Here is a 25,453-nt window from a genome sequence, read left to right on the forward strand (position 1 = left end):
TACTCATACAGCAACAGGCAAACGTTCGGGTGTTTAGAGAATACTTTTAATGTTTTACTGTTGAGTACAAAAAGCATGCAAAAAAAATAGCTTGTTTATATTGGTACATATTTACATTGTAACTGCATTCCATGGGGATGTGCCATGCTTCCATTTATTGGAGTGAGTACATTCAGATGTGAGCCCGACATCAAACAGAGAGCAGGCACAGACGGCAGTCACAGCAGGACAGCAACAAAGATGTTAAAGGGATAGTTTGGATTTTCCTTAAAGTTCTGTGACGTTTTAAGCGACAGCTCCCTTACCTGTTTTAGAAATATGTCATACTGTAGTCAGTTTGTAGTAAGTGAGAAAGGAATGAGTACAATTCAGAGTTAATGACTCGCATGCTGCGCTTCCATCAACTATTGCGCAAATTGGAATTACAAAAATTAAAATTAGTGAGTTTCGCAAAACTGGGATGGAAACATTTTTCACATTACATAAGTAACGTGATCAATAACCAGATGTTATCACGGGCAGAAAAGACAACAGGAAGTAGGAGGATGACAGCACAGCACGGTTTTTTTAATGACTTATCGGGTGAAGAAACTTATTTATATGTGATCTTAATTGTGTTTATTTAATGAAAATGCAGGATTGCGAAATTGTGTTATTTCAACACTAGTGGAATATTGACAGTTTTGTGCACATTCGTAATTAAAATGCAGCTATATTTTATTCTTTTCTTCTTACTACAAGCCAGTGCATTACGAGGTTTTAGTTGAAACTGTGAAAAGTGGCTCATGTACACAAAGAGCATCACTTAAAACAGTCACATTTATTTAGCTGATTTAAGCAAATGAAACAATTCATACAGAAAGTGTTCATACCTGTGGGATACATTGCTATGCTAGCAAACATTAAAACTTATACACTTAAAAAATGGTAATTAGCTTAGATGGAATATGGCTGCAATACATCTGCTTCCTGTGCTTTTCTGGTGGGTCAAAGATGATCAGAAAACAGCTGCATCTTCAAAATATAGATTTGAATATGATGCAACTCATGGATGTGAGTAGTTTTAGTTTGAGTTGTTTTATATAGAAAATTTCAGCTGCAACTTTGGTGCCCATCTGACTAGCCATTAGCAGCTCTTTCTATATAAATTCTCTCTATTATGGATAAGGGAACCCTTACTGTTAACAGCTTTATATAACAAAAAACAAACAAACAAAGCTGTTCCTTTAAGATAAACACCAGAGTTCCCAAACTCCCCAATTTGTATTGTTAGTGTATTCCTTTAAATATACATTCTCATAATACTAATAATTACTGTCTGAAATCCCGCACTGCCTTCCATCTCCATTTCTTGTGTAAATACTCAACAGTTTCTGCGTAAATAAAATGGTTTTCATCGTTTTAAAATGGTGTTCTCTTGACACCTTTAATACTTAAGTTGTTTTTAAATGGATAATTTGGCTCGACTCCTCTTGGATTAATCTGTAGCTCCAGACAAGATGGTGAACAAGGAATGCAGGAGGTGAAATAAACGAAGCAGTACATCTCAGAGTCATGTTAAAAAAAATGCTGTATTTGGATTCAATCACAGAAGAAGATCCCAAACCCAATGCTGCCCCCTCTGGCTGCTCCTGTACTCTGCACCCTGCTCTGTTTTAATTGACATTTCAGCAGGAAAGACAAAAAAATAAATAAATAAAAGTTTGCCCTTGTTTTACAACATTCACCTTTTTCCCTAATATGAACATATACATCAAAAACAGCAGTTAAAATGCAGTGTTTTTGCTCTACGTTGTTTTTACACAAAGAAAAAGCAGTTTGCCAAATTTTCTCAAACAGTAGATGACATAATTGCGACATGCAGACTGATCGCAGAAAAAAGCACAGTAAATATGGTCTTTTACAGGTGAACCATCAGCTCGGAAACTGTACATAATGGCAACTGTATAAAATGGCAGCCTGTAGACGAAGCTGTGTGTTTCAAAGTGCAATCATTTCATTTCAATGTGAGCTGTGTTTCCGTTCTATTAAAATATAGATTCAAGAGAAAGCAACATGAGTGATCTCTGGCCGTGCAACAAGTCAAAAATGTGTGGACAATTTCACAGCTGTCTGCATAGAAACATACTACTGCAGATTTAGAGAAATGTACAAAATATAAAAGAATGATGTGAATCTTAAAAGCAAATAAATACAAGCAAATACATCACAGCTGGTCACACTTTTTGGTTTCAAGAGCCCTTCTATAGAGGACACCCTGCAAGCAGACACACAAACTCAAATTAAAGGTCAAAACTGCAAACGCATTATACATTCTCCATTACCCGCTTTGTGATAAAATGGAGTGTCTTTAAAATCTGTGTAAACCCTTGAGCATAAAACTACAGAAATCACTTACAGTGTGTGTCCTCTGTTTTCATTAATGCAGATTTCTGAGGTCAAGATGGAGGAACGTGAAGGGCTGCACTGGATATTAGATGGATCTGGTCTGGAAAGAGTTTTATTCTTATACTAAATTGCTTGGAATCTGTCCAGTGACATGAAAGAAATACCCAAACGATGCAAGAGGGATGCCTCAATATGGATCTTTTGTCCCAGAAACTGATGAGTCATTTAAAAATTGACTGTGAATCGGTTTTAATTCACAGCGACTGAAATACTATCCCAGTCTCAATATGCTGCTCCGGCGAGCTTAGCTTGGTTCCGAAAGGCTACTAAAATCATCTGACAAAGAATCACCTAAGATGTGTAAATATTTATCATTTGTTACTAAGCCTTTCGCACTAAAATAAAACTTTAAAAACTGGGTTTGCAAATTGCAGCTGCTCGTTTCATTGGGCTGCAGCATAAGACTCCGACAGCTGTAACCCCTGAGCCCCCAACTGAGCACAGGGGGCAGTTGGGGGTTTATTTTAGTTTGGGACTGATGCAGGTGTTTTAAAAATTGATTGGGACTCAGAGCCGATCGAGGGATTGGATTAGGACATCCCTACTGTACAGCTGAGTCCGCAGAGACCAAGTAAACTACAAGTGTCGGTTTCTGAATCGGTGCCAACTGTTCTGAGTAACTGTGAACTTTACTTATAAAAAAATCTGTGCATTTCCTCTTCTGTCACGCTTTATGAGGCCGTAAAGCTCACGACCTTCACTCATCCCTCTCTGTTATGGTTTACGACATTTTTTTTTCAAAGGTCAACCAAGCAGTTCAGTAAGAGAACAGTTTTTGAAAATGACAAAGCAACATATTTTTCTCTGAACCTCAGAATGATATGGTGATGCGTGTACAGATAATTTTTTTGTTTCTCTTTTTTTCTTAGCAAATATAAAAAAGAATCCTAATGAACTGGCACACGTTTAACCATTTGCATACAAACTGTTGAACCTGAAGGTGACTTGCTTCCCTTTTTTTAATTAACGTTAAACAAAAAATGCCCTTCACTGAAATGTCCAGTGGAAAAAAAAAATCCTGAGCAAAAACACAAATTTCCATATATGTATGTATCATATATTTACAGTTTTGATAACACTCCAGGAGTTCTCGTCTCCGTTTCTATCCACCGTTCAGAATGCCGCATTTTAAAAGTCCTCTCTGTTATTTACATTAAAAGCAGAGATTGTGTTTGACAGCAGTGATAATCGCAGAGTAGGAGCAGAAGCGTGAACTAACCTGCCAACACTGGAGTCACTTGATGTCAGACAGCAGGGGGCAGTGCCATTCAAAATGTGTGCATGCATAGCAAAGCCAACGTCCTTTCTGCTCGACGTCTGTCGTAGAGCTGGTCCATGAAGGCAGCACGGAGGCTTTTCATACTGCCTTCCTTGTAAACGTTACCGACGGCACCGGTGTGAGAAAAAAAGGGCTGCGACAGGAACAAGGAATCAGCCTCTAAAATTAAAAAGACTGATCAGCAGTCAGAAGCCCTGTAGTTCACTGAAGAGACAAACCAGTGTGGTTAACAGGCTAGTCAGAGAGAAACTGTTGAGTAGATCCTGTAGATGATCTGATAATGAACATGCACGGAAATAAAGAAAGATCTCCTTTTTTTTTTTTCTTTTTTTTTTTTACTTTAGTGTGCAAACCAAGTGGACCCAGTGAGAAAAAAAGCTGTTCTCACTGGGTCAGCGGTGTCACCTGTAAGCTGTTGAGCTCAGAAATCCAGAAAGAACAGAAGAAAATGAAGAATTTTCTAAAATCAAGCCAAGTTAGCGTTAGCATCTGCGAGCGATATTTCACATTTATAGATCCATTTATTTACACGGTTTACTGTGGCACTGATTGGAGCTGGGTGAAGGCGTGGAGCGCACAGTGGTCAAAGCAGAAAGCTCGGCTTCCCGTCGTGCCTCAAGAGAAAGGCTCGTCTTCGTGGAGGTCCTCCAGCTCTCCTTCTCTGGGCCCGTCCCCCGCGCTGCTCTTTCTAAACAAAGAGACGGAGAGGAGAGAGATCAGCAGGGGATCCTGTGCCTCTGATGTGGAGCGGTCTATATGAACAGGGAGCCCCCCCCACCCACAAAGCTTATGATTCCAGCCTCTGCAGACACAGAGAGAGAGGGACAGAGAAGCAGCTGCAGCAGAATGATGGAGGTGGTCTGCAGGAGCAGGACAGAAGCATCTCTGAGATGACAGCTGGAAAGAAGCAACTGCAAAACCATTCACAGCCCATGTCATCGTTTTCCACCTTATGTCACCTTGCAACCAAAGATGTCAGTTTTGTGATATGATGGACCAAACAAAATAGTGGACAAAGATCACATAGCTGGAAAATTACACTTTTTTATTAGTTTTTATTAAAAATCTTAAGAGCGTGGCTTAATTTTTTTGTTTACTCTGATCACTTGACATAAAACCCAGCGCAACACTGCCAAAACACAAACTCTTACAAAACTAGACTGCAAGCAGGTTTTCAGAAACATACATGAGATTGTGTATGTTAACCTGGCAGATTATATCTTATATCTCGCTGAAAAGCTCCTTGTGAGTTCCTTTCGTCTAAGATATTTGCACTAAAACTAGACCAAAATTGCTTGGTAAGATTTTGTGTTTTTGAAGTGAACAGATTAGCTTCAGACAAACGGCTATAATTTCTTTATAATTTTATATTCATATTTATTAGTTGTTGGGTTTTACATTTATGTCTTGATTAAAGACGATTGCTCTGTAGTATCTCTTACACATGCCTGAGCGGTGTATCAATGGGGTGGCCAGGCAAGACATTTTTCTGTCACCCAAAATCCAAAAAATTAAGTTTGTTGCTGCAATGTGACAAAAAGCGCACAGATTCATGAGACAGATAGAGTTCTGCAGGCTCTGTAAGTGAGCGCCGAGCAATCTAAGGTGAGGATAATGATGCGCGGGCAGATGGGCGACAAAGGGATTACCTGCGTGAAGGGTGCAGTTTTAAAGAGGGCCTGAAGGGCCACGAGTCCCTGCAGGAGAGTGGGAGAAAAGACGGAGAGGTCACCGATGAGTGGGTGGAGTCGTGCCAACAGGTGACGAGGTCCCACCCCCGCCCAACATGTTGGATTCATCAACCAACAAAACATTTAAAATGCTTCAAACCTGATGCCACTCGAAGTGACCAGTTTGAAGCTTTGCATGACTAAAAGGGTTTTAAACACAGGTGGACAAAAGAGGTAAAAATAAGATCAAACACTTAATGCTTGAGGAGGGCTGAATAAAAAAAAAAAATAAACAGACTATCTGTTGAGCTGATTGCATCATGTTGTATTTTCAAGTAAACATGATGGCAAATAAGATCAGGAGGCCAAGATGACAGGAATCATCCATCTGACAAAGAGCAGGGCAACTGAAATGCGACTCAGCCTGCACATTCTGCCACAGTAAACTGGATTTAAATGTAATTTAAAGAGGCAGTGTTATGTCTTTTCCAGCCCCATAGTTTAATTCCATAACACAATCAAGTAACTATGTTACCTTCAGTTCTTATAAAACTGCTGTACATAGCAAATATGAGTGAAAACAAATTTTGCTTTGTATTCTAAATGCCTTGAAAGTGGGCCTCTGTCTCTTTAAGAAACCTTTTAACCCTTTAACAACATTTTTACCATCATTACACTGAGAAGTAGCAGGAATAATGAGCTCAGCTGATTCAAAGTTCCACCTGGTGTTTGCTAATTGCTGCTGGCTAGTCTGAAGGAGCTGAGTGGGCGAGTAATTGATTTGTGAGGCGGAAGCTTGAAAACAGCAGCTGAATTGTTGCCACGGGAGATTACAGGATTTCTCAAACGTTCATGAAAGAATCAAGGCAACTCTCCAGGTATGTTTTGGATGAGGAAATAACATTATAACATCATGTGAAGCAAAAAAAACCAAACATTTTACATAACACCGTCCCTTTAAATAACATTCCTTGCAATTTGCAGGAAATTATGTGTATTTGTTTTTAAGCTGATGCTTAAGTAACGCAAAGCAGAAATATAGAGTATATTAACGCCTCGATTCTTTTCCTGTCTGCCAGCAGGGGGCAGATTTTTTTTCACTTTTCCCCACAAAATAACCTTCACCTCTAAGTAGCAGCTCTCTGCAGCGCGGGGCAAGCTTCAGCCCAGATAGCTAAGACAGCATCTCATATACCCACCACAGTTAGAGATTACAGAGCTGCTGAGGCTCATCTCCCTGATAAATAAACCAGACCCCCTCACACAGACCGCTGTTCCAGGGGCACCATTAGACCAGCGGAGGGCAGCTACGGATGTTCTGTGTATGTGGAAGCTGCATGGTAGGATGAGGCTATCATCCCTCTGTTGATGCTTTCAACTCACAGCTCAGGAAACCCAAGGTCAGCATCACACCCTAGTTGTTTTTTTTATCGCCCCACAAGGGGTCTTTTTGTGGGCTCTAGTGTCCCTTTTTCAAAGTAGGCTGACAGGAAAGGGGGAAGGAGAGGGGGGAAGACATGCGGTAAACATCGTCGGGTCCGGGAGTCGAACCCGCGACAGCCGCGTTGAGGCTACGTTGCCTCTGAATGTGGGTCGCGCTAACCCCTCCGTCACCACGGCACACTCCACACCCAAGTTTTAAAAAATTTTTATTCTAAATCCTCCTGTGTCAGTTTGAATCCTTCTGGCTATAAAACCTGGCGACAATTCTTAAAAAAACACATTCTTACAAAAGCTGTAAGCTCTACTGCATAGAATGAAAGACTGAATTATGGTGCTATGGCAACACAAAGCAGCAGGTGCTGCAGGGAAGACTGAGAGCAAGTTAACCTGATAGAGCAGAAAGAAAAAAAAGGGACCCGGGTGAATGTCAGAATTTCAGACGACGGCGGAAATGGGAGCGGCTCCTTGTGTTGGTTCATCCTCGAGGAGGGGATATGGAAATATTAAATATGTAGGAGCTCTGGTGATATTTGCAGGCTGGACTGTGTGTTCTTACATGAGCAGGCTGCCAGGTGCAGACATGGATCTCTCCTCTCGCCTGCTCGGGCACTCAAAGGGGTTGCTGAACGAGCGCTTCCTCAACATCGCTTTCACCAAGATCTGAGGCAAACACAGGACGAAAACCGTCATGAGCGAAGACTCCACTTTGATTTGAAGCTGACAGAAGTAAACAATATGAATTATTTAGTTTTTGTGAGCTTGGGAGGGGAGGGGAGGGGGAGAACATGAAATTAGAGTCTCATTATGAAAAATGTTCAACATCTTGGAAACAAATTATAAATGTGTAGGCTGGGGATTGTGGATTTTTAAAAAAATATGTCAGCGTTTCACACATAAAAAGCTGTTGAGGGGGAGTATTATATGTTTTCCAGGCACATAGTGCCATCTTATAGCACAATGAAGTAACTATCTTACCTTCAGTTGTTACAAAAACGATAAATAAATCAAATATGACTAATCTGACTTTGCAACTTGATGTCTTGAAATTAGGCTTCTGTCTCTTTAAAAACTCCTGCTCTTTCTGAAACTTTGCCTTCAGGAAGTTATCACAATTAACCCTTTAGCAACATTTTTAACAGGGTTTTACTGAGAAGTAACTCATGCAACGAGCTCAGCAGATGCACAGCTTCACAATGTGTTTGCTAATTGCTGCTGGCTAGTCTGAAGGAGTTGAGTAAGACAGTCGCAGGTGAGGGTTCCTCTGTGCGGTGGAAGCTTGGAAACTGCAGTTCCGGAGAGGAGCTGCCCCTCGAAGGCGGAGCTAGGTCCACCCAGTCGTTTTGCACAGCTGCCTGGTTACCATTCGATTTCTCAAATAAACATAAAAGACTCAAGGAAACACTCACAACATGATGTAAAGCTCAAAAAAGTCAATTTCACATAATACTGCCCGTTTAAAAACACACTCAATAATACACAGGTGAATATAATACATAAACAGGAAAGAGAAAGTTCAGATAATAATATGTTACACGTGGCTGTAAAACACACAGGATGTGTTTTGATTGCTAAAGTTACTAGAAACCAGAGTTGTTGTTTTTTTATTCTCCAACTGCACTCAGTCTGTTTCTTAAATGATTCTCAAACAGCAACTTTATTCATTTAGATGAGTTACTATCTAGTTACAAATCTCCCCATACTTATATTTACAATCGTCTCCAATGCAAATGGAGCCACATTGTAGAAGACCAGTGCTATTTGCAACACACGGACTGTGTGCAAAGTAAAGTCTGCTGACAGCTGTTATTTCTGACAGTGGTTGGGGCTGTGGGAGTAAGGTGATGGTTAGAAAGTTTCTACTCCTCAATAAAGATAAAACAAACCCCACCAAACATCTACATCGCTTAAAAATTTAGAAGAACCACACTGGATCCGATTACTCCATCATGCAGTTTTAAACTGTACTTAAAGTTCTGATGAGAGCAATGATCTTGTTTGGAGCTGAAGCTTTTTGTGGGGAAATCTCTTTCTTTACCTCTTTGGTCCCTTCGGCTGCTGCTGCCTTTGTGGCTAATAAGTGGACAACTGCAACCTGATGCAAAACAGGCAAAAATTCCTCCCGCTTGCTGGACGTTATTCATTTCGTGCAACGTGAAGTTCAGAGAATCCATATAAATTTGGATTTGTTTACACACCAGGAGAGTGATTCCAGCTGATACGGTCTCTAAAACATCCGCACAGGAAGTCTTCTGGACTTGTATTCTGTCTTATAAAAACACCCTGTCCTACTTCTTTGCAAACTCTCCATGTGTCTTAATAACGTTCTGTAATTCTACTGCTCTGTTTAACCTTGCTCGGATTAGGAAAGGCGATGCTGCTCTTAGTCACATTTCTGCTGAAGACCCGCGGTGTTTCTTACCACAGCGGAGAGGCTGGGGACAAACTTCACAGAGTTCTGGATGTCCTCCTCCGTTACCTCCACCATGGAGCAGTGCTCCTCCTCCAAAGGCAGAGGGTCAGTGCCTCCCTGGGTCACCCACTGGTCCATCTACACACACCCCCACACACACACACCCACACACAGACATCCCCAATAAACACTATGTATCCCACACTTGTCATTACACCTTAGTTTTCAATGGGAGCTTTTACTTCAAGTGTTATGTGACGTGTTTGTTTCATGAACCAAAGACCTAAACTGATTTTGATCTAATTTCTACCCAAAACATGTCAACCATATTCTGAAACTAGATCTTTACATGTATTTTTTCACAAGACTCTGGATGTGCAAAGTTTGTAGAAACATACTCCAAAACACTCACTGCTGTTATGTGTCGTTAGTCCAACAAGGTACCGAGTCGGGAGGAGCCAAAGGTAAAAACATTAGAATCATTCATCGTATTTTCTGCGCTTTTTGCTAATGCACAACAGAAGCAAAACCAAAGTTATTATCTTCGGACCCAAAGAGTCAACACACAGCTTCAGTTATTACAGCTGGAAACAAGAGATCAGGCCCGAGATCTGGGAGGGGTGAACTCAGACCTGAACTTTCAGAGACACATAAAGGCAGTTAAAAAGTCAGTCTTCTATCACCTCAAGAACATTTCCGGGATAAAAGGGCTAATATCCTAGCTAGATGTAGCATTTGGTTGCATTGATTACTGCAACAGTGTCTTCACAAGTTTGAAGACAGATTACACCTTCTGAGAGACACGGTTTGAGATCATCTGAGGTATGAACCAAGTACAAGCTGCCTGTCCTTTAGCTCGTCTATGGAGCACTTGGTTCTGACTGGTCATCTTCAATGAAAAACACGGAAGATGCCAAAGGAAAGTGTCGCGCCTCTCAGTGCTACACCGCCCTTCATCCTATGTTTCTCTGACGTGTGTGTGTGTGTAAGAGAGAGTGTGTGGATGTCTCTGCACAAGGACACACATGATGTCTAACAGACTCATTATCTCCTTTTCCATAAACACAAAGCATCTCTGGTGAGCAAATGACTCGTCGTCGGATTGTGTCATGGAAACATGTTGGGGGGAGGGGAGGGAGAAGTATCTGCTATCTGCTCCGTCCGTGACCGGCCCCTGGATTCAGACTGACTCAGTTTTTAGTCCACAGGGACACACGGCTTAATGAGCCCCACTGTTCACGTGACAGTAAGTTGGTGGAATCGAAAGCCAACGTGCGAGGGTAAACAACGCCACGCTGAACCCTCAGTCTTTTCACACGTCTGAACATCAACTACTGCTGCCACAGTACCTTGAGCTCAGGAATGGTCATTCTGGTGTCCGGGTTCTTGTCCAGCATCCGCAAGATTAACGTCCGCAGCTCTTCGCAGATGTTTGGTCTGCCATGAAGAACGAGACTCGGTCAGGTTTTTGGACTTAATTTTTAAAACGGCTCCGGGTGTTTTTCAGGATTTTATGATTAAATTATTAACAGTGCATTAAGTAGGTACGATGAAAGCCCATGCTTAATTAAAACAGACTGGGAACTGCACTTTATCAACCAGCACTTAAAAATAAACACTCTCCTAAATGTTATCTAAGCTGCAGAAATTAAATATACTACTCTACATAAATTCAGCTGTAATAAGAGTATCAAGTATTTACATTAATAATTAAGTTAATTACACATTAGATTAAACAAAATTGAAATGATCATTTGAAAGTAGAAGAAATAATCATGGCTACTCTAAAATATTGACTTGGTAAACTTCAATCCTTCAATTTAGGGTTTCTACAGATAATTAAAACAAATAATAAAGGCATAGTTGAATTAAAATAATATTTATAAACATTTTACTACACATCAGCTTATTGACAATGTTAGAAAACAAATTATTTCTAAATTATTCACAAATCCATTTCTCAACTGCTTTTCGAAACACTCTTGCTAACTTGCTAGTGTTGCGGTGGTTGTAGCGAGCTGTCGCCAGTTGGACGTCAATTCGTTCTAATGGTTTATTAGTGGAAATGCTTTATGTCCCCATATGCATACTTTCCCTGCAGGCACATCATTGTGGGGGAATTTCTAAATCAAAAAATGTAAATGACCTATTGAATATTCTCAATAAAGTGCAATTTTTTCCTCAGCTAATAACACAATATTTAAAATGCCTAAAACCAAGAAATAATAAGTAATGATGAAGTACAGTATTGACCAATTTAGAGATTGATTAACCCTACCCAGGCAGTCTGGAAACAAAAACTAAGAAAAGTGAAAAAGTGAGGTGTTTAAAAGTGAAATCAGAGGTCGCAAAGAGACGCGAGAAGTTATTTAATCATTTTTTCCCCCATAACATGTAGAGACACAAATAGGATTTAGCCTGCAAGAAAGCAAGAGAGAGCAAAACATTCTGCATACATCAGATTTAAAAAAATTCATTTTCTAAGGAAAGCTCAAGATGTTTTTTGTAATGCCAATGATGCTAACTTTGCTAATTGGTAAATTAAGACTCTAAAGATTAAACTAAATGTCAATTCAAAACATTTATTCTTTGCCTTACACTCAATCCTTTCTTGCATGAATATAGTTATGTTGCCTCTGTCCATAATATGCACAGTATACACATATTGTTCTTAAAAAGAAGATGAAAATAGCAGGTCAAAGCTTTACAAAAAAAACACAAAAAAAACCCAGATATCGGAAATCGGCCACGAAATTCTGATCGGAGAATCTCTAATTGTGATTCCTCTAATTTTAAACGTTCTAATTTTACTTTTATTATAAGAAGCAGTTTTCACAATTTATTAAAAAGGGCTCATCAATTAATTTATAACAATTTTAATTCTAAATTCAGCTTATCCAAACAGAAATGACTAAAATTAAACACTAAAATTACTAACGGTTTCAATCCGTAACGGCAGCCTGAGTTTTCCAACGTACGTGACACTGAAAGAGGAGAATGTGATAAAAATGATGTTAATCAGGAAACCCAGTCTCCGTCATGGTGACAGTGGCGTGACATTATTTGTACAAACGGCCCCATCACCGCTCAGAACACGGCACCATTAATTGTTATTGATTTTTATAGCATACAAATGATGCGATTACAGTCTGCGTGGGGGGACGGGCGAACCTAATGCAAGAGCTTCCTGCGCAACCATGACTCCAGTAAGCATGACGGTTCCTTATTAACAAAATAACACTTTGTTCTAACACAGCCGCCCGCCTTCCATGTTTATATTTTATCAGTCTGTTCGTTCTGCGGACGCTCGATACGTGGCTTCATGCGTTTTCTTACTTAATCACCCAGGAAGACCTCTGTGCTTTACTTCACCTTTTACTTGAAAGAAAGATCAGGGAGGCACCGCAGCTTGTATGTTCACATGCTATTGTTGCAGTCTACACGCTTGTTTTGATGCCAAACCGGTGACTCCCTTTCATATTCTAGTTGTTTTGATTTTTGTGTGTGTGTGAGGGGGGCGCGAATGTTTTTTAATTCTAAAATTCACAATAAGAGGTAAAATAGCAGCACAAAGTGGACAGAAAAGGTGTAATCAACTCTGCTATTTTCTCTAAAAAGGTATGAAAAACGGCTGGAACAATAAAAAAAAACTCACGTTTCAGGAAAATCCACAGGCTTGGTCTTTATCTTATTGTGCAAAGCCAATATGTACTCGTCAATAAATGGGCACTGCAGGTAGAGGAGAACAAAAACAATAACAAAAACAAAAAAAAAACATGAGTGAAATCCACAATACAGTTTGCCTGAATCACAGCTCTGGCAAATGCAATCTGCTTCTCCAAAGACGGATCAGACAAATTACAGCTGCAGCAATCAGCCTCTGGTGTTGATTTAAATGAACGAGCGCCGTATCAGACGCAGAGAAGGCGGCACGCTTTGTTCCCACAGAGGTGTTGCTACAGAGGGAGACGGCTTTCACTGTTACAACGCTGTTAAATACGCGAGAGACAGAAAGTGTGCACACTTGCCTTCCCAAACACAAAGCAGTACAGGGTGATTCCCATGGCCCACACGTCCAGCGCCTTTAAAACAGACAAACAAAACAGGAGTTTAATGCAAATGTGAGCCACACCGACTGGAAATCACTCACACAGGACTGAAACCTAACGGGAGATTTATGGAACGTCAGGTCGTTTTATTTTAGGGCGTGTTTTTCAGAAGCCTTGAAAATGGATTTGTGCTACAATTTAGCAGAGGGACTAGCTGAGCCACCTCACTCTTTGTGCCTCTGCCTTGGTTTTTCTCTACAGGTAATCCTTACCAGGTAGAGCTGTAAAAAAAAAGAGTTAATTTTTTTAATTTGTTTTGTGAGACATAATACGTTTAAGATCACCCGGCTAATTTTGACTTCAGACAAAGACTAACTAGAGTTAATTTATTAAGAAAAGAAAAGCTTTCCAAACCAACCTGACCTTGCAGAGTCGTTTTAAATCAGGCATCTTCTTCAGTCCCTCTATTTGATTTAGGTACAGATACTGACCAGAGTTTAAATTTACGGCCCGAGCCCAAGCAAAGATTTGGGCCGGGTTGGGACAGAATTATTTGTGGCACATTTAATAACCCTGCAATACCTACAGCACAGGTCAAGTCAAGCGAGAATGAACGATATAAAGTTGCATTGATCTACTTATGATAGCGTAACTGGAGGAGCAGGTTGTTCACTCCGTTGAGGAAATAAAGAGAGGAAATAGGGTGCAGAAGTTAATCAGACTGTAACAAGCGCAGCTCCACCCTGCTCCGCTCCCATCAATCACACATCCCAGAAGATTTGATTCTGACTCACCCTGCGATAAAACAAGCAACAAGATGGAGCTGGAAGACGCTAAACAAAAGCTAAAGATGGGGGAAGTTCTCAATAACCTGTCTGGCCGTGGAAGAAAAATTGTTTTATTATTTTGCTTATGTTTTTATTTAATTCTTTTACTCATTTAACCACATTAGTAATGTTCAACCTGTTAGAGTATGTAGGCTAGAGAGTTTCTGCAGAACCACTCAGAGGGGTCCCTGCAGCAACTGCAGCAGGCTGATAGCGACAATGCCTCACCACGGTAAGGAGCCAGTATTTGTTAACAGATAAGAACAGATAGTTTAGGTAATTATAGTGTGATGGAATAAGCCCTGAGTCTTAACAAGTTTCTCTATGGAATGTCACCAGCTCAGAGTTTTAAGAAACTGATGCATTTGTGTGAAGTATTCTGGTTTCACAATGCTCTTGTTATGCAGAATTGTTCCATTAGCAAACCTGATTTTTGGAAACTCACATATTTGAACAAGAAGACGTGTACCACCTAACTGGCGGTTAGGTTACACCCTTCTAACTCTGCTATCACACAAGGTTGTACTCTCCCTTCCTGTTATCGGTTAACTTGTATAAGAAAAGGTGTAACTGATACTGAAGGTTCAGAACTCATTGCAGCTTGCTGTGTGCTGTTCCCATCCGCGGATGCAATACAGAATTTGCTCTTTGCCATTTGCCGAAGTCTCAGCCTGATCTGTTACCATTACAGATGAATTTTTCCACAGGGCTCGGACATGTTCGGAGTCAGAGTGGTTTTAGATGCGATCTAACCTCCAACACTGACGGGGACACGCTGGTTTTCCAGCTCAGAGGTGGATTTACACGAAGATTGTCCTGGAGCTTAAACTAAGTGCGCTTTTGGGTTTTAGGTCAGAAACTGATGTTCTGCTGTAGCATTCCTTATTCCATCTATTACAAGCAAGTCACACGTTTCATTACGCTCCTTTTCAGAAATAACATTTAGTTTTACATTAGATGTAACAGGAAGCATTTCCAGTCAGTCTACCAAATATTTTCACAGAAGGGATCAAAATCAAGCAAAATGTAAATAATCAAGCATTTTGTTCCTGGCCTTGAAACGTGTTTAAATAAATAATTTAAAAAAAAAGACATTTCTGATTGTTGAGTCATTCTGAAAAGACTTCGGAATATTTTCCGGACTGAAACATGACTGTTACTTTGTTTCTCGTTTCTTTAACTACGTCAGACTGAGCCAGGATTTGTTGCTTGTTGAGGCTTTTCAGACTATTTCATGTTGTCACCGGACCCGTTTTAGTGTTTTGTTGATTCTGCAGCTTCGGCGCCAATCAGGTCTGCGCACGTCTAATAAAACTAAAATAAAAATGTGGTTAACAGTTACTTCATGGCATTGCTTGACTTTCTTTTTCACATACAGTCAGGTTAATTTGCATAAAGTTTTTTTATTTAATAAAAAAATCAATATTTGAAAACTGAGTTTTGCATTTATTCCGGTTATCGATATTAAAATTTGCTGATGATTTGAATCATGCAAGTTTGGCAAGAAAGCAAAAGGGGTGACCGAGAAAATAGTTTTTTCTTTTTTTTGCAAGACTTGATTAAAGCACCCTCTCATTATCTACTGCAATTTGTCATAGTGTTAGATTCATCATGTACTTCTGGGAATGAAGCATAAAAGGCTTTAGTGACATACAAGTGTTGGATATTATAAAACTCACTTCTAATTTTTACATCCCTTGGAAGAAAAGCTTTTCTTTATCAAAACCTGAGAGAGTGCAAGAACAATCAGGAAGGAAGAGGCACTTGGTCCCTGAAACCTTGACAAAACAGCCCACTGAAGCACTTAAAGTGGCTCTTTTACCCTGGTGGCGTTTTGTCTGCAATCAAATGTGCTATTCTGGCTCCTCTTTAATGTACATACACAGCCCATCTCTTAGGTTTTACGGAAACCCACAGGAGGACGGAGCGAAGAGGGAGGCGGCTGTACAGGAGCAGGAAGTCAAAACTGACCGCATGAATACAGCAGGACACTCATAAAGATCAACCGCTTTGAGTCTGGAGGAGATCGTGTTCACATGTTGGCAGAAAATGTTAAGCCTCTTGAAAACATCCAAATGCAGATCAGAAACTGATAGTTATGACAATTTGAAAAATATGAGAAAGCTGTTGAAAACGTAAATAGAGTGAGAGTGAGATATTTGAAATGCATTTTTTTTTACTTCCTATTGCATGAGAACACAACTAATCAACGGAAACTTTATAACAGAACTTGGTATGAAATAACAGAGGAAATGTGAGGGAGTTCAAGGAGTTAAAGACATCTGCAAATCGCTGTGGTTTGATACTAGAATATACACATAGAATTTATGATAATTCATGTTTAACTTCATTGGATTACACCGACCGACTGTCTCTTCAGCTGTTTTGAGTTATGCTGCAAAACCCATAAAAAGGGACAAAATGACTTTAGCTCCCCTGTACTGGTTTCTTGTTGTTTTAGAATTGGTTTAGGCCCCACCTTTATAAATTTAAAGCTCTTTACACCCCCCCCAAATATTACATTACAAACAGATCAGAGATTGTTCAAAAACACTGTAATCTACTTCTAATAAGAAACACAATACCCCCCAAAAAAGATCCAAGATTCAGTATTTCTCGACAAAAGCTAAAGCCTTCCGAACTCCGCTCTTAAAAGATCTTTTAAAAAGCTACATTTAAATTTTAGGACTAATTTCTAGACATATTTAATTAAGCATTCGCAGTCTTCATTTAACGTTCTCTTTCTCTCACATTCCCTTCAGAAGCAGGGGGTGATTATTTAAATTTACCACGAAAGTCAGACTTATTTACCCAAAAATGACACCCAGAAAATAAAGAAATTAAATTCCGACCCAAACGCACATGCACTACACTTCAAATCCACTGATTCGACTCACTTTCCCACTGAAGCTCTTGCACTTCTCTGACAGAGTCTCTGGCGCCATGAAAGCAGGAGTCCCTGCAGTGCTCGACAGCAGAGCATCGTTGCCCTCGAACTGGTTGCTCACTCCGAAGTCAGCTATCTTCACATGGCCGTCGTCTCCTAGTAACAAGTTGGACGGCTTGATGTCCCGGTGGACGATCTTCTGGTAGTGCACTGAGGAAAAAGGAGGGGAGAAGTTAAAGAAGCCGTCCCGACAAAATCAAGCAAAATGCAGCTGGTGTGTAATAGTTCAATAATATGTTTGTGATCTAACAGTTTGAATAGTGATTACATACGGGGCGCCGTTCCCTTAAAAACTACATTTAATTTCTTGCTCCAGTTTATTGAATTCCTGCCATCTTTTTTCTTTTTAATCCACCAAATAGTCTCCCAGATTGTGCATGAAAACGATAATGTTTCTATCAAAATTCTAAATATTTTCAATATTGCTTTGCAGTTGGCAAACACCAATAGATGGGCATTAAATTGTTCATATTAATAACCCAAATCAGCTGATCAGAAACTAAACAAACAGACGTTTCCCCACACAAACACGCTAAGCAGCGACGCCACGAAACGGCTCTGAAATAAAAATCCTCTGTGATCTGACTTTGTTACCATTTTTATCGCTGTCGAGCAGATGATTTGACTTGCACTACCTGTTCACTATCCAGGCTTACCGCTCTTGTTTGTCCGAAACTAAAATGGCACCAGTGCGCTGTTCTAAATTTAGTAGCTTGACGTCATTGGCAATCACTGCCATACCACGATGTCGCTCATTTTAAAACTAACCCAGGTATTTAACTACAGGCGGACCTGAGCAGTCGACCACCTCAATAGCTTTGTTTCTATCAGGTCCTTATTTTCTGCATGTAATTATATGTGCTTGAATGTCAGTTTTGTTCTGATGAAATCAACAATGCAGATTTGCTATTCTTTAACCACAACCCACTTGGGGAAAAAAAAACAAAAAAAACAAAGAAGAATCTGAAGAGGGATAATTAACAAAACAACCCATCAGAGAGAGAAGTAGTGATTATTCCCCAGAGGAAAGCATCACCAGCTTTGATTGCCGCTTCATAAGAATGATGGGAGGACTGTGAACCAGGGGTCATCTTTGAGTGAAAGTTAAGTACGTCCTCAAACGTCTTCTGGAATATAGGCCCTGAATGCGTCCCTGATGGGATAAGTGGTCTCTACTTGCTGTGAGGAGGTCTTCCTGAAACAGGGGGCGCTTGACTTCTCGACTATTAAAAGTCGTAGCGCTCACAACGGTCAAATTAAAACGATGCCATCGGGAGCCCCAGCTCCGACTCACGGCTAAGATTCATGGAGGCTGCAGGAGACATTTTAATGCACTTTAAGCACTAAAACTACAATTCAGAAAATTAAAGGCTTGAAGTTTATTGTGCCTGCCAGAGTTCAGCATTTATATTTCAACAAAGCAGAGGGACACGTTTCCCAACAGATTCTCTTTAACTTATCTGCCAAACACAGGCTTCGCACTTCTTTCAGTGCTTTGCAAAAGTACTTATACCCTGCTTTATCTATAGCAGACCTCAACGCATTTTATTTGGACTTTCAGTTCAACAGACTTTAAGTCATGGTGTCAAGCTTCTGTCTACAAAGTACTGTCACTTTTAGAAGCATCTCTGTTCCAGTGCAGCTGATTCAAGTCTGATTGGTACGTTGTTCAAACGAGGTTCGATCGGAAGGAGATCGTCTGTAAACCTCAATCTTTAAAATCTTGCCACAGATTCCTCAACTGGATTGAGGCTGAGACTTTGACTGGGTCATTTGTAACTCGAAATGTGCCATCATCTTCACCAGTGGTTTTAAACTGCATTCCTCGAGGACCGGCGTCCTCAAGGAAATTTTTAGACGTCTCTCTGCTTCAGTGCACACGGCTCCAATATTAGCTATTAGCAGAGCTTCGGCTTGACTGAATGCTAGTGAGGGTGTTTAGTGTCAAGGGAAATATCTAAACGTTCCAGGATGACCTCCATGTCCCTGCTAATGCAGAGATGCTGCACAACCTCTTTGGGAGAGTTTTGCACATCTGACACAACATCCACTACAACAGGAAATCCTTCCTGCCCATAGCGATAACCAATCTACAATGACTCTTAAATAATGAGCGTAACTACAACATCATTCCCTCTGAAATGTTTCCTTCTTTAAAATTGAATTGAAAGCATCCACCGCCTTGTTTCACTGTGAACTTGGTGTGTTTAGGGTGAAAGTAAAACACTGGTATTGTCTGACATCAGTCACTTATCCCCAACGATTCATGGAGGACGGGTGAGGCACATTCTGGATAAGTCTAAATTAAGACGGGACAATAATAAAACAGAGATCACTCACTAATAACTACATAAAAAGTTGATTTGTTGCTGCTTTGGATTAAAAATGAGTAGTCAATGTATTGGACCAGCATTGCAAATTATGACTTCCTTATTACGCCGTCTGCGTTCTTTATGGTATTTATAATACAGTAATTTTGTGCAACTCGAGTCGAAACTACAAAAATGTGGACTCTGCTGACTTTTGAAAACGACTGGTTCCAATGGATTTTCTTCAGGGGTATCAGAGTAAAGCGGGCGAACACAAACACATGCCTCTTTTTCTGATTTCAACTTGAAATGATGATTTTTCTTCTGTTTTGTAATTATGTACAGAGTTATGTTGGTTTTGTACCATAGGCCACATACATTGAATGAATGCATTGAAGTTCTCTGGTTGCAACAAAATGTGGAAAAGTTGAAAAGAGGTGGATACTTTTGTAGCAGTCAGATTGTTCCTCGTTTGGAGAACTATGGCAGAAATGTTAAAGTTAAGGGAAACATCTTTTCAACACTCTTCAAAAGACATCATGACATGCTGTTGTCTACTCTAAAAAAAAAATCTGTGTTTAAAAAGGTTAACTTAACTTAGATGCTTCAATGTGTTCTTTTGTAGCATTCTTGGGAATTCAAAAAACTAGATTTTTTTTTTCTATTGCGATCATCTTCAAGATTTAAGGCGCTACTGTGCTGGTAAATACTCCACACAAACCAACGTGACGTGAGAAAAAATAAAAAAAGACAGTAATGTCCTTTTGGATGAACAAGCACAATAACAGCAAATAAGTGAAATTGTTCCACTACAGCGAAAAGGGCAGCTTGAGAAAAACTGTTGGACCAAACTGTGGCTCAGCGGTGATCAGACGGACAGACGGACATAAATGCTGCCAGAAGGCGAGGCGAGGGAACGGCGGCAGAGGCTCAAGAACATTTTGTTCCTTTATGCAGATCAAAGGAAGACACCAAATAAAAACAAAAAAAAAATTACAATCTATTAACATTTTTAATCACACTTTAGTATTATAATGTGCATCATAACAAGAAGTATTAAAACTGATGGTTTAAGCCCAGGAGATGCTCTGATACCCAAAACATACACGCATTAAATACTAGCAACTTTTGTCGTGATTTGCAGACTCACGGTACTCAATGCCCAGGATGATGTCTCTGAAGTGTTGCCGTGCTTGCTCCTCTGAGAAAGGAGTCTCTGTTGGCACCTCCATCACTGGACTGCAGATTCACACAGCCGAGCAGAAACACAAATTCAGGCATTGCTTTTAAAACTGGATTCAGATTGAGGAACAAAAACAACGAGTTAATGTCTGAAGCAAAGATGAGGCGACAACACTGAATGCGATAAATAACTACCCAACAACCTCTTTATCCTCAACGCTTTCCTTAGACACACAACTTTATGATCACATGGCAACATGTGACCAGCGGACATAAATTATGCTGCATTCCGAATGGAGCTGAATCAGATCAGAAAACTGCATTTGAAATGGTTTGCATGGTCTTGAGATGATTGTGAACTGGTGCTGGATGGATAAACTGAACCGAGTTTATGTAAAAAGAAGACGTACTGAATGTGCCAATGAAGTACTAAGTACAAACGTAAATATTCGGGTCATTTTATTTGTTCTCCAGGCATTGCAAAAAACTAAATCACATTTAGAAGAAAAAAAAAAAGTACCACTCATGTTTATTATTGTTATCAGTTAAATGATTCAGAAACATCAGCACCAGAGCCACGACCCGAAGCCCTTTTCTAGTCAGCTGGCTTTGGAAATAACTGTGAAAACCCCCAAGACTGTAACGTCTTCCTCTGAGGTCTGAGATGGAGGAAAACCTCCGGCACAGTGTTAAGCTTGGAGCAATGAGCGCTGCAGAGCATGGGATGGAGAGATGGAGGATGGAGGAATGAGGAAGAGACGGAGGAAAAAGACAGAAATCAGAGGACATGTTCTCTACTCACCCCTTACGCATCAGCTCAAACACTATCGGGAACAAAACAAGGGGACAACAAAGAGGATACACGTGAGGTGGAATATTTTTATTCATTAGCTCTTTGTGATCACTTCTGCCCAGCGAGGTTACATCCAAACTTCCTAGTAGCCGTCGTCTACCTAGCCTAGATTTAGCTCACGAATAGTTTGGTGTTCAGGAGGAGAACTGCGATCTGGGAATGCTGAGAGAGGATTTCACCTACTGTGTGAACCCTGAGGTGGTGCAAAAGACATACGGGGTTCTGAAGAAATTACACAAACACCTGTCCAACTGGCAAATGTTGCTGAGCAGAAAGAAGATAAATTAAAGGAAAATCAGACATGCATACCCATGTAGAGGTTGTCCTCCGACGGATCATCGAGCACCTGGAATATTAAGTAGATGAAACGGAGAATGTTCAGTTATTCAAGCCAGAATAACACATTGTTTAAAATGTGCATCATTTAGCTTCATCAAACTGTACATTTGGATTTTTAAAAAATATATTGATGCATTAGGCAGGGTCAATGGACATTAATTAACATTTCTGTAAGTTCACCAAAAATAGCCAAAAAGGCTATTTTTCTTCCGCTATCCCCAAACAATGAGTAATTTGTCTTGCTGAAAACAAACACAAAATAAGGCTAAAATGACTCAACTACACACATTTTGTGAATAAAAATACATTCAGTACAAACAGTACATATAAACTTTAATTTTTGTTCATAAAAAGGAGTCAACTCATGACCAGAGAATGCTCAGGCATCTCCAAAACAACAGAGAAAATCCTTCTTTTATTCTTTTATTCTTTTCTTTTACAGTATCAGGTTGAGATATCAGCGAAGCTCTTCTACATCTGCTGTGTGTTTTGGCTGTGTGGTGCCTCAGGGGTCAACACTAGGGGCCCTTCTTCTCTCTCTGTGTCTCCTGCCATTTGATTTCGTTTTGAGGCAATTTGGAATTTGATTTTGTTGTTATGCTGACGACTTTCGAGTTTACATTCCCGGACTTTGTTCTTCCCTTGTTACGATGTCTAAATAAAATCAAGGCATGGACGGATTGACCGAATAAAACCGTGCAAGTATAGAATGAATGAGTGCCGCTTATCTTCACGTGCATGTCGAGTTGCGTTCTAAAACAAATGGGCGGTGGCTCGGACCACAAACAGGATAACGTGGGCAGACGTTTTAATCCCGTCCATTAGGCTGCGAGCCTCAGACTGCCACATGCGAGCTGAGCTCTGATAATGACAGTTTTTCCACTGAGCAGACAGATTTTCTTGGATGCAGATTACAAACAGTCGGCAGCGGAGGTCAGACAGTCTGGACAGATTTCACAACGGTGGTAAATACGTGATTTTAATGACGGAAACTGGGTTTCGTTCTGGGAATCTTCAAAGGGATTATGGTCGGAAATAGTTAGTGATGCAACGCAACGTTGTGATTCTGCTGTAGTTTTAAGTGTAGTTGCTGTTCTTTATGCCACTGCTGAATAAAGCAGTTTTATAGAGGATGTTGTAAAAATTTGTCTAGCTCTTGAACTTTCCCATTTTTTTTGCCACAAGAAAAATATTTTCTTGGGATTTTACACGATAAAAACACAAAGTAGCCTACAGTTCTGCTTTTTGAGAAAATGTTACATAATTTTAAAATTATTTCTACAGACAAAACTGAAAAATGTGGAAAGTATTTTTATTTAGTCCTTCTGGGGCAATATTTTCTAGAAGAACCATTTAGTGCAATTACAACAGTAAAAGGTTTCGTCTCTACCAGCTTTGCACAGCTGGAGTTTGGACCTTCTGACCACAGCTCTAAACTTTGTTCTCAGCCTTCAACACGTCTTTCCGTATTTGCTATGTCTCGTATGTGGCAAATTAAAAATGAGACATTTATTGGCTTTCTTTCAACAATGTTTTTCATTGTGACACTTTCCCAAAAATAGCCAGTTTTGTGGACTTTCCTGTTAACAGTTTCTGTCGTTGAAGATCTCCTCCTGCTGGGTTACCGGGAACGGTGTCATTTTAACCAGGTTTCAACCAGGTTGATGCCCGGATGCTAGTATGAGTGCTAGATTTCATTTCAGGGCATCGTATAAAAGGGGCTAAATACTGCTTTTTTTAAAAAAGGGATAAGTTGGGGGTGATCATTTATTTATCTTATCGTTTCGTATTATTGCAATAAATGTCTTATTATGATAATATTTCTGATTTAATGTTGCTACAATAAATCAGAATTATTTATTGTGGCACAATAAATTCAGATTAATAATTTTTTACCCAAAACTTTTCATATTTTGTAGATTTTTAATTTTACTATTTTTTCCAATGTCAAAAAAAAATTAAATGCAGTTATGGTGTGCAGCTTAGTGAAACAAATCACTTCTTTATGTGTATACGTTCTTCAACAGTAGTATTTGTCTTTATGGTGCCATGTCAGCTGTGTCAGCCATAGAGTTAACTAAAAAAATAATAATAAATAGGTCTTATCAAAAATATTGTGCTAAAACTTTAAGTCTATATCACCCATTAGCTTGGACAAAAGCTAATAGAAGGTGTGAATGTTCACATAAGTGTGAACATTTTCATACTTTGTGTCAGCCTGTCACTTAAAATCCCAATAACATACGCGGAAGTTTGTGGTCGTAATGTCATAAAGTGTGGCAAAAGGTCAAAGGCAAAAGGTCAAAATACTTTTGCACTGCACAAAGCAGAACTCACAACACAACACTAAACAGATGACATTTTATCTCTCGACGTGAGAAGAAGCAGAACCCGCATCTAGGAGCGTGCATGTTTTCATCACAGTCACAAACTATCATCACATCGGAGAAGTAACAACATTAACGACGGCTCACTTCCGTTTACGGTCGCTACATCAAATAATTGTGGCAGTAAAATATAATATACAGGACTTCTGACTGATTACTAATACGCATGTAGCTCCAGCGCTGACATGTCGAAATGTGAAAATGCATTACGCTCTCAGCTGGAGCTGCGTTTAACCGGCTGCAGTCCAGATGAGAGGCAGACCTGCTCTTCACTGCTGCCTCCTCTTCCTCGCCGGCCCGGAACGTCTATCCTGTTTTTCTGTGTGAGATCAAAGGAGCGGGTCGCCCTGCGTAGAGCTGCTAGGGAGCGTCTCCAGCCGCAATCAAGGCCTTATTAATAGTCTGTCCCTGTCACCAGCTATTTACAAAGATATTAAACCACTTTGTGCTCTGAGTCACTCTCCTGTGACACCAGCGTTCTGCTTCCTGATGGTCTCCACCTCCTCTGCTCCCCGTTTCTCCTCGGGGGCTCAGTTCAGCTCAGTTCAGCTCCATGTTCCTTCATTTCCTCCCTGCCTGTCCCTCATCAGCATCTCTCCCCAGTCTCTCAGTGTCAGCCTCAGTCTCACCCCAGTTAACCAGCTGTACCAGCAAACTGCGGATCTTTTCCAGCACACGGGTTCGTGGGCCGCCTTTGTGACAGATGGCAAATACAGAGGAACAGAAATCTGGTAAGAACACAGCTGCATCAAGTGTTTGGCTTCAAGTAGGTGGCTCTATAAATGTCAGACAGAGACATCTCACATTCTGTTATATATTAAAACAAACCGCCAACGTGTCTTTATTTCTTTGTCTGTCTAAGATTCTTTTACAGTCTCAGGCAGACAAAACTCCATGCTGTTTCTGTATAAATTGAGAATTTATAACTTGCTATAATGGGAAATTAACAATGGAAGCCCAGTTAAATGTTAAAAGCTGAAATTAATGGCTGGTGAAAACTGAAATCTTTAAAAGTTGTAAAACGATGGTAGATCAAGTCATGTTTTTTGTTTTGAACACATGAACAAATGTAGTTTACTTACATCAATGTCATTACTTTCTGCTTGTTATTCTCCCTTGGGGTGAATTTCGACTGAATCCCTAATTTGCAGTCATGTCTAAAACACTGATCAAAGAGTCAAATAAAGACCTAAAATTTAATCAATCCCAAAACCCAAATTTGTCAAAACAGGAACATGTAACTACATGCGCTAAAACCCAGTGGACCTTCATCCTGTGCAACTCAGGAGAAAATCTAGATATGGGAAAAA

The 25,453-nt window shown here is 40.1% G+C and overlaps 1 protein-coding gene across 2 annotated transcripts in view; it reads right to left on the reverse strand.

Annotated features, from left to right (window-relative positions):
* Window positions 1–1,552: 1,552 nt before the first annotated feature.
* The window catches only part of camkk1a (calcium/calmodulin-dependent protein kinase kinase 1, alpha a), a 63,191-nt gene continuing 39,290 nt past the window's right edge, over window positions 1,553–25,453 (reverse strand). Inside the window, exons 7-17 of one of the 2 annotated variants that reach the window (XM_032575722.1) lie at window positions 21,727–21,763; window positions 21,367–21,388; window positions 20,533–20,621; window positions 17,024–17,223; window positions 13,279–13,332; window positions 12,906–12,979; window positions 10,600–10,687; window positions 9,260–9,388; window positions 7,397–7,500; window positions 5,377–5,424; window positions 1,553–4,415 (exon numbers count right to left, since the gene is read on the reverse strand). In XM_032575722.1, coding sequence (XP_032431613.1) covers window positions 4,343–4,415; window positions 5,377–5,424; window positions 7,397–7,500; window positions 9,260–9,388; window positions 10,600–10,687; window positions 12,906–12,979; window positions 13,279–13,332; window positions 17,024–17,223; window positions 20,533–20,621; window positions 21,367–21,388; window positions 21,727–21,763 — 918 coding nt within the window. In that variant the 3' untranslated portion in view covers window positions 1,553–4,342. The remainder of the gene's footprint in view (window positions 4,416–5,376; window positions 5,425–7,396; window positions 7,501–9,259; window positions 9,389–10,599; window positions 10,688–12,905; window positions 12,980–13,278; window positions 13,333–17,023; window positions 17,224–20,532; window positions 20,622–21,366; window positions 21,389–21,726; window positions 21,764–25,453) is intronic. The other variant, XM_032575723.1, reaches the window with a different exon arrangement.

This window comes from Xiphophorus hellerii, chromosome 11 (assembly GCF_003331165.1).
Source record: "Xiphophorus hellerii strain 12219 chromosome 11, Xiphophorus_hellerii-4.1, whole genome shotgun sequence".
In the NCBI taxonomy this organism is placed as follows: Eukaryota; Metazoa; Chordata; class Actinopteri; order Cyprinodontiformes; family Poeciliidae; genus Xiphophorus; species Xiphophorus hellerii.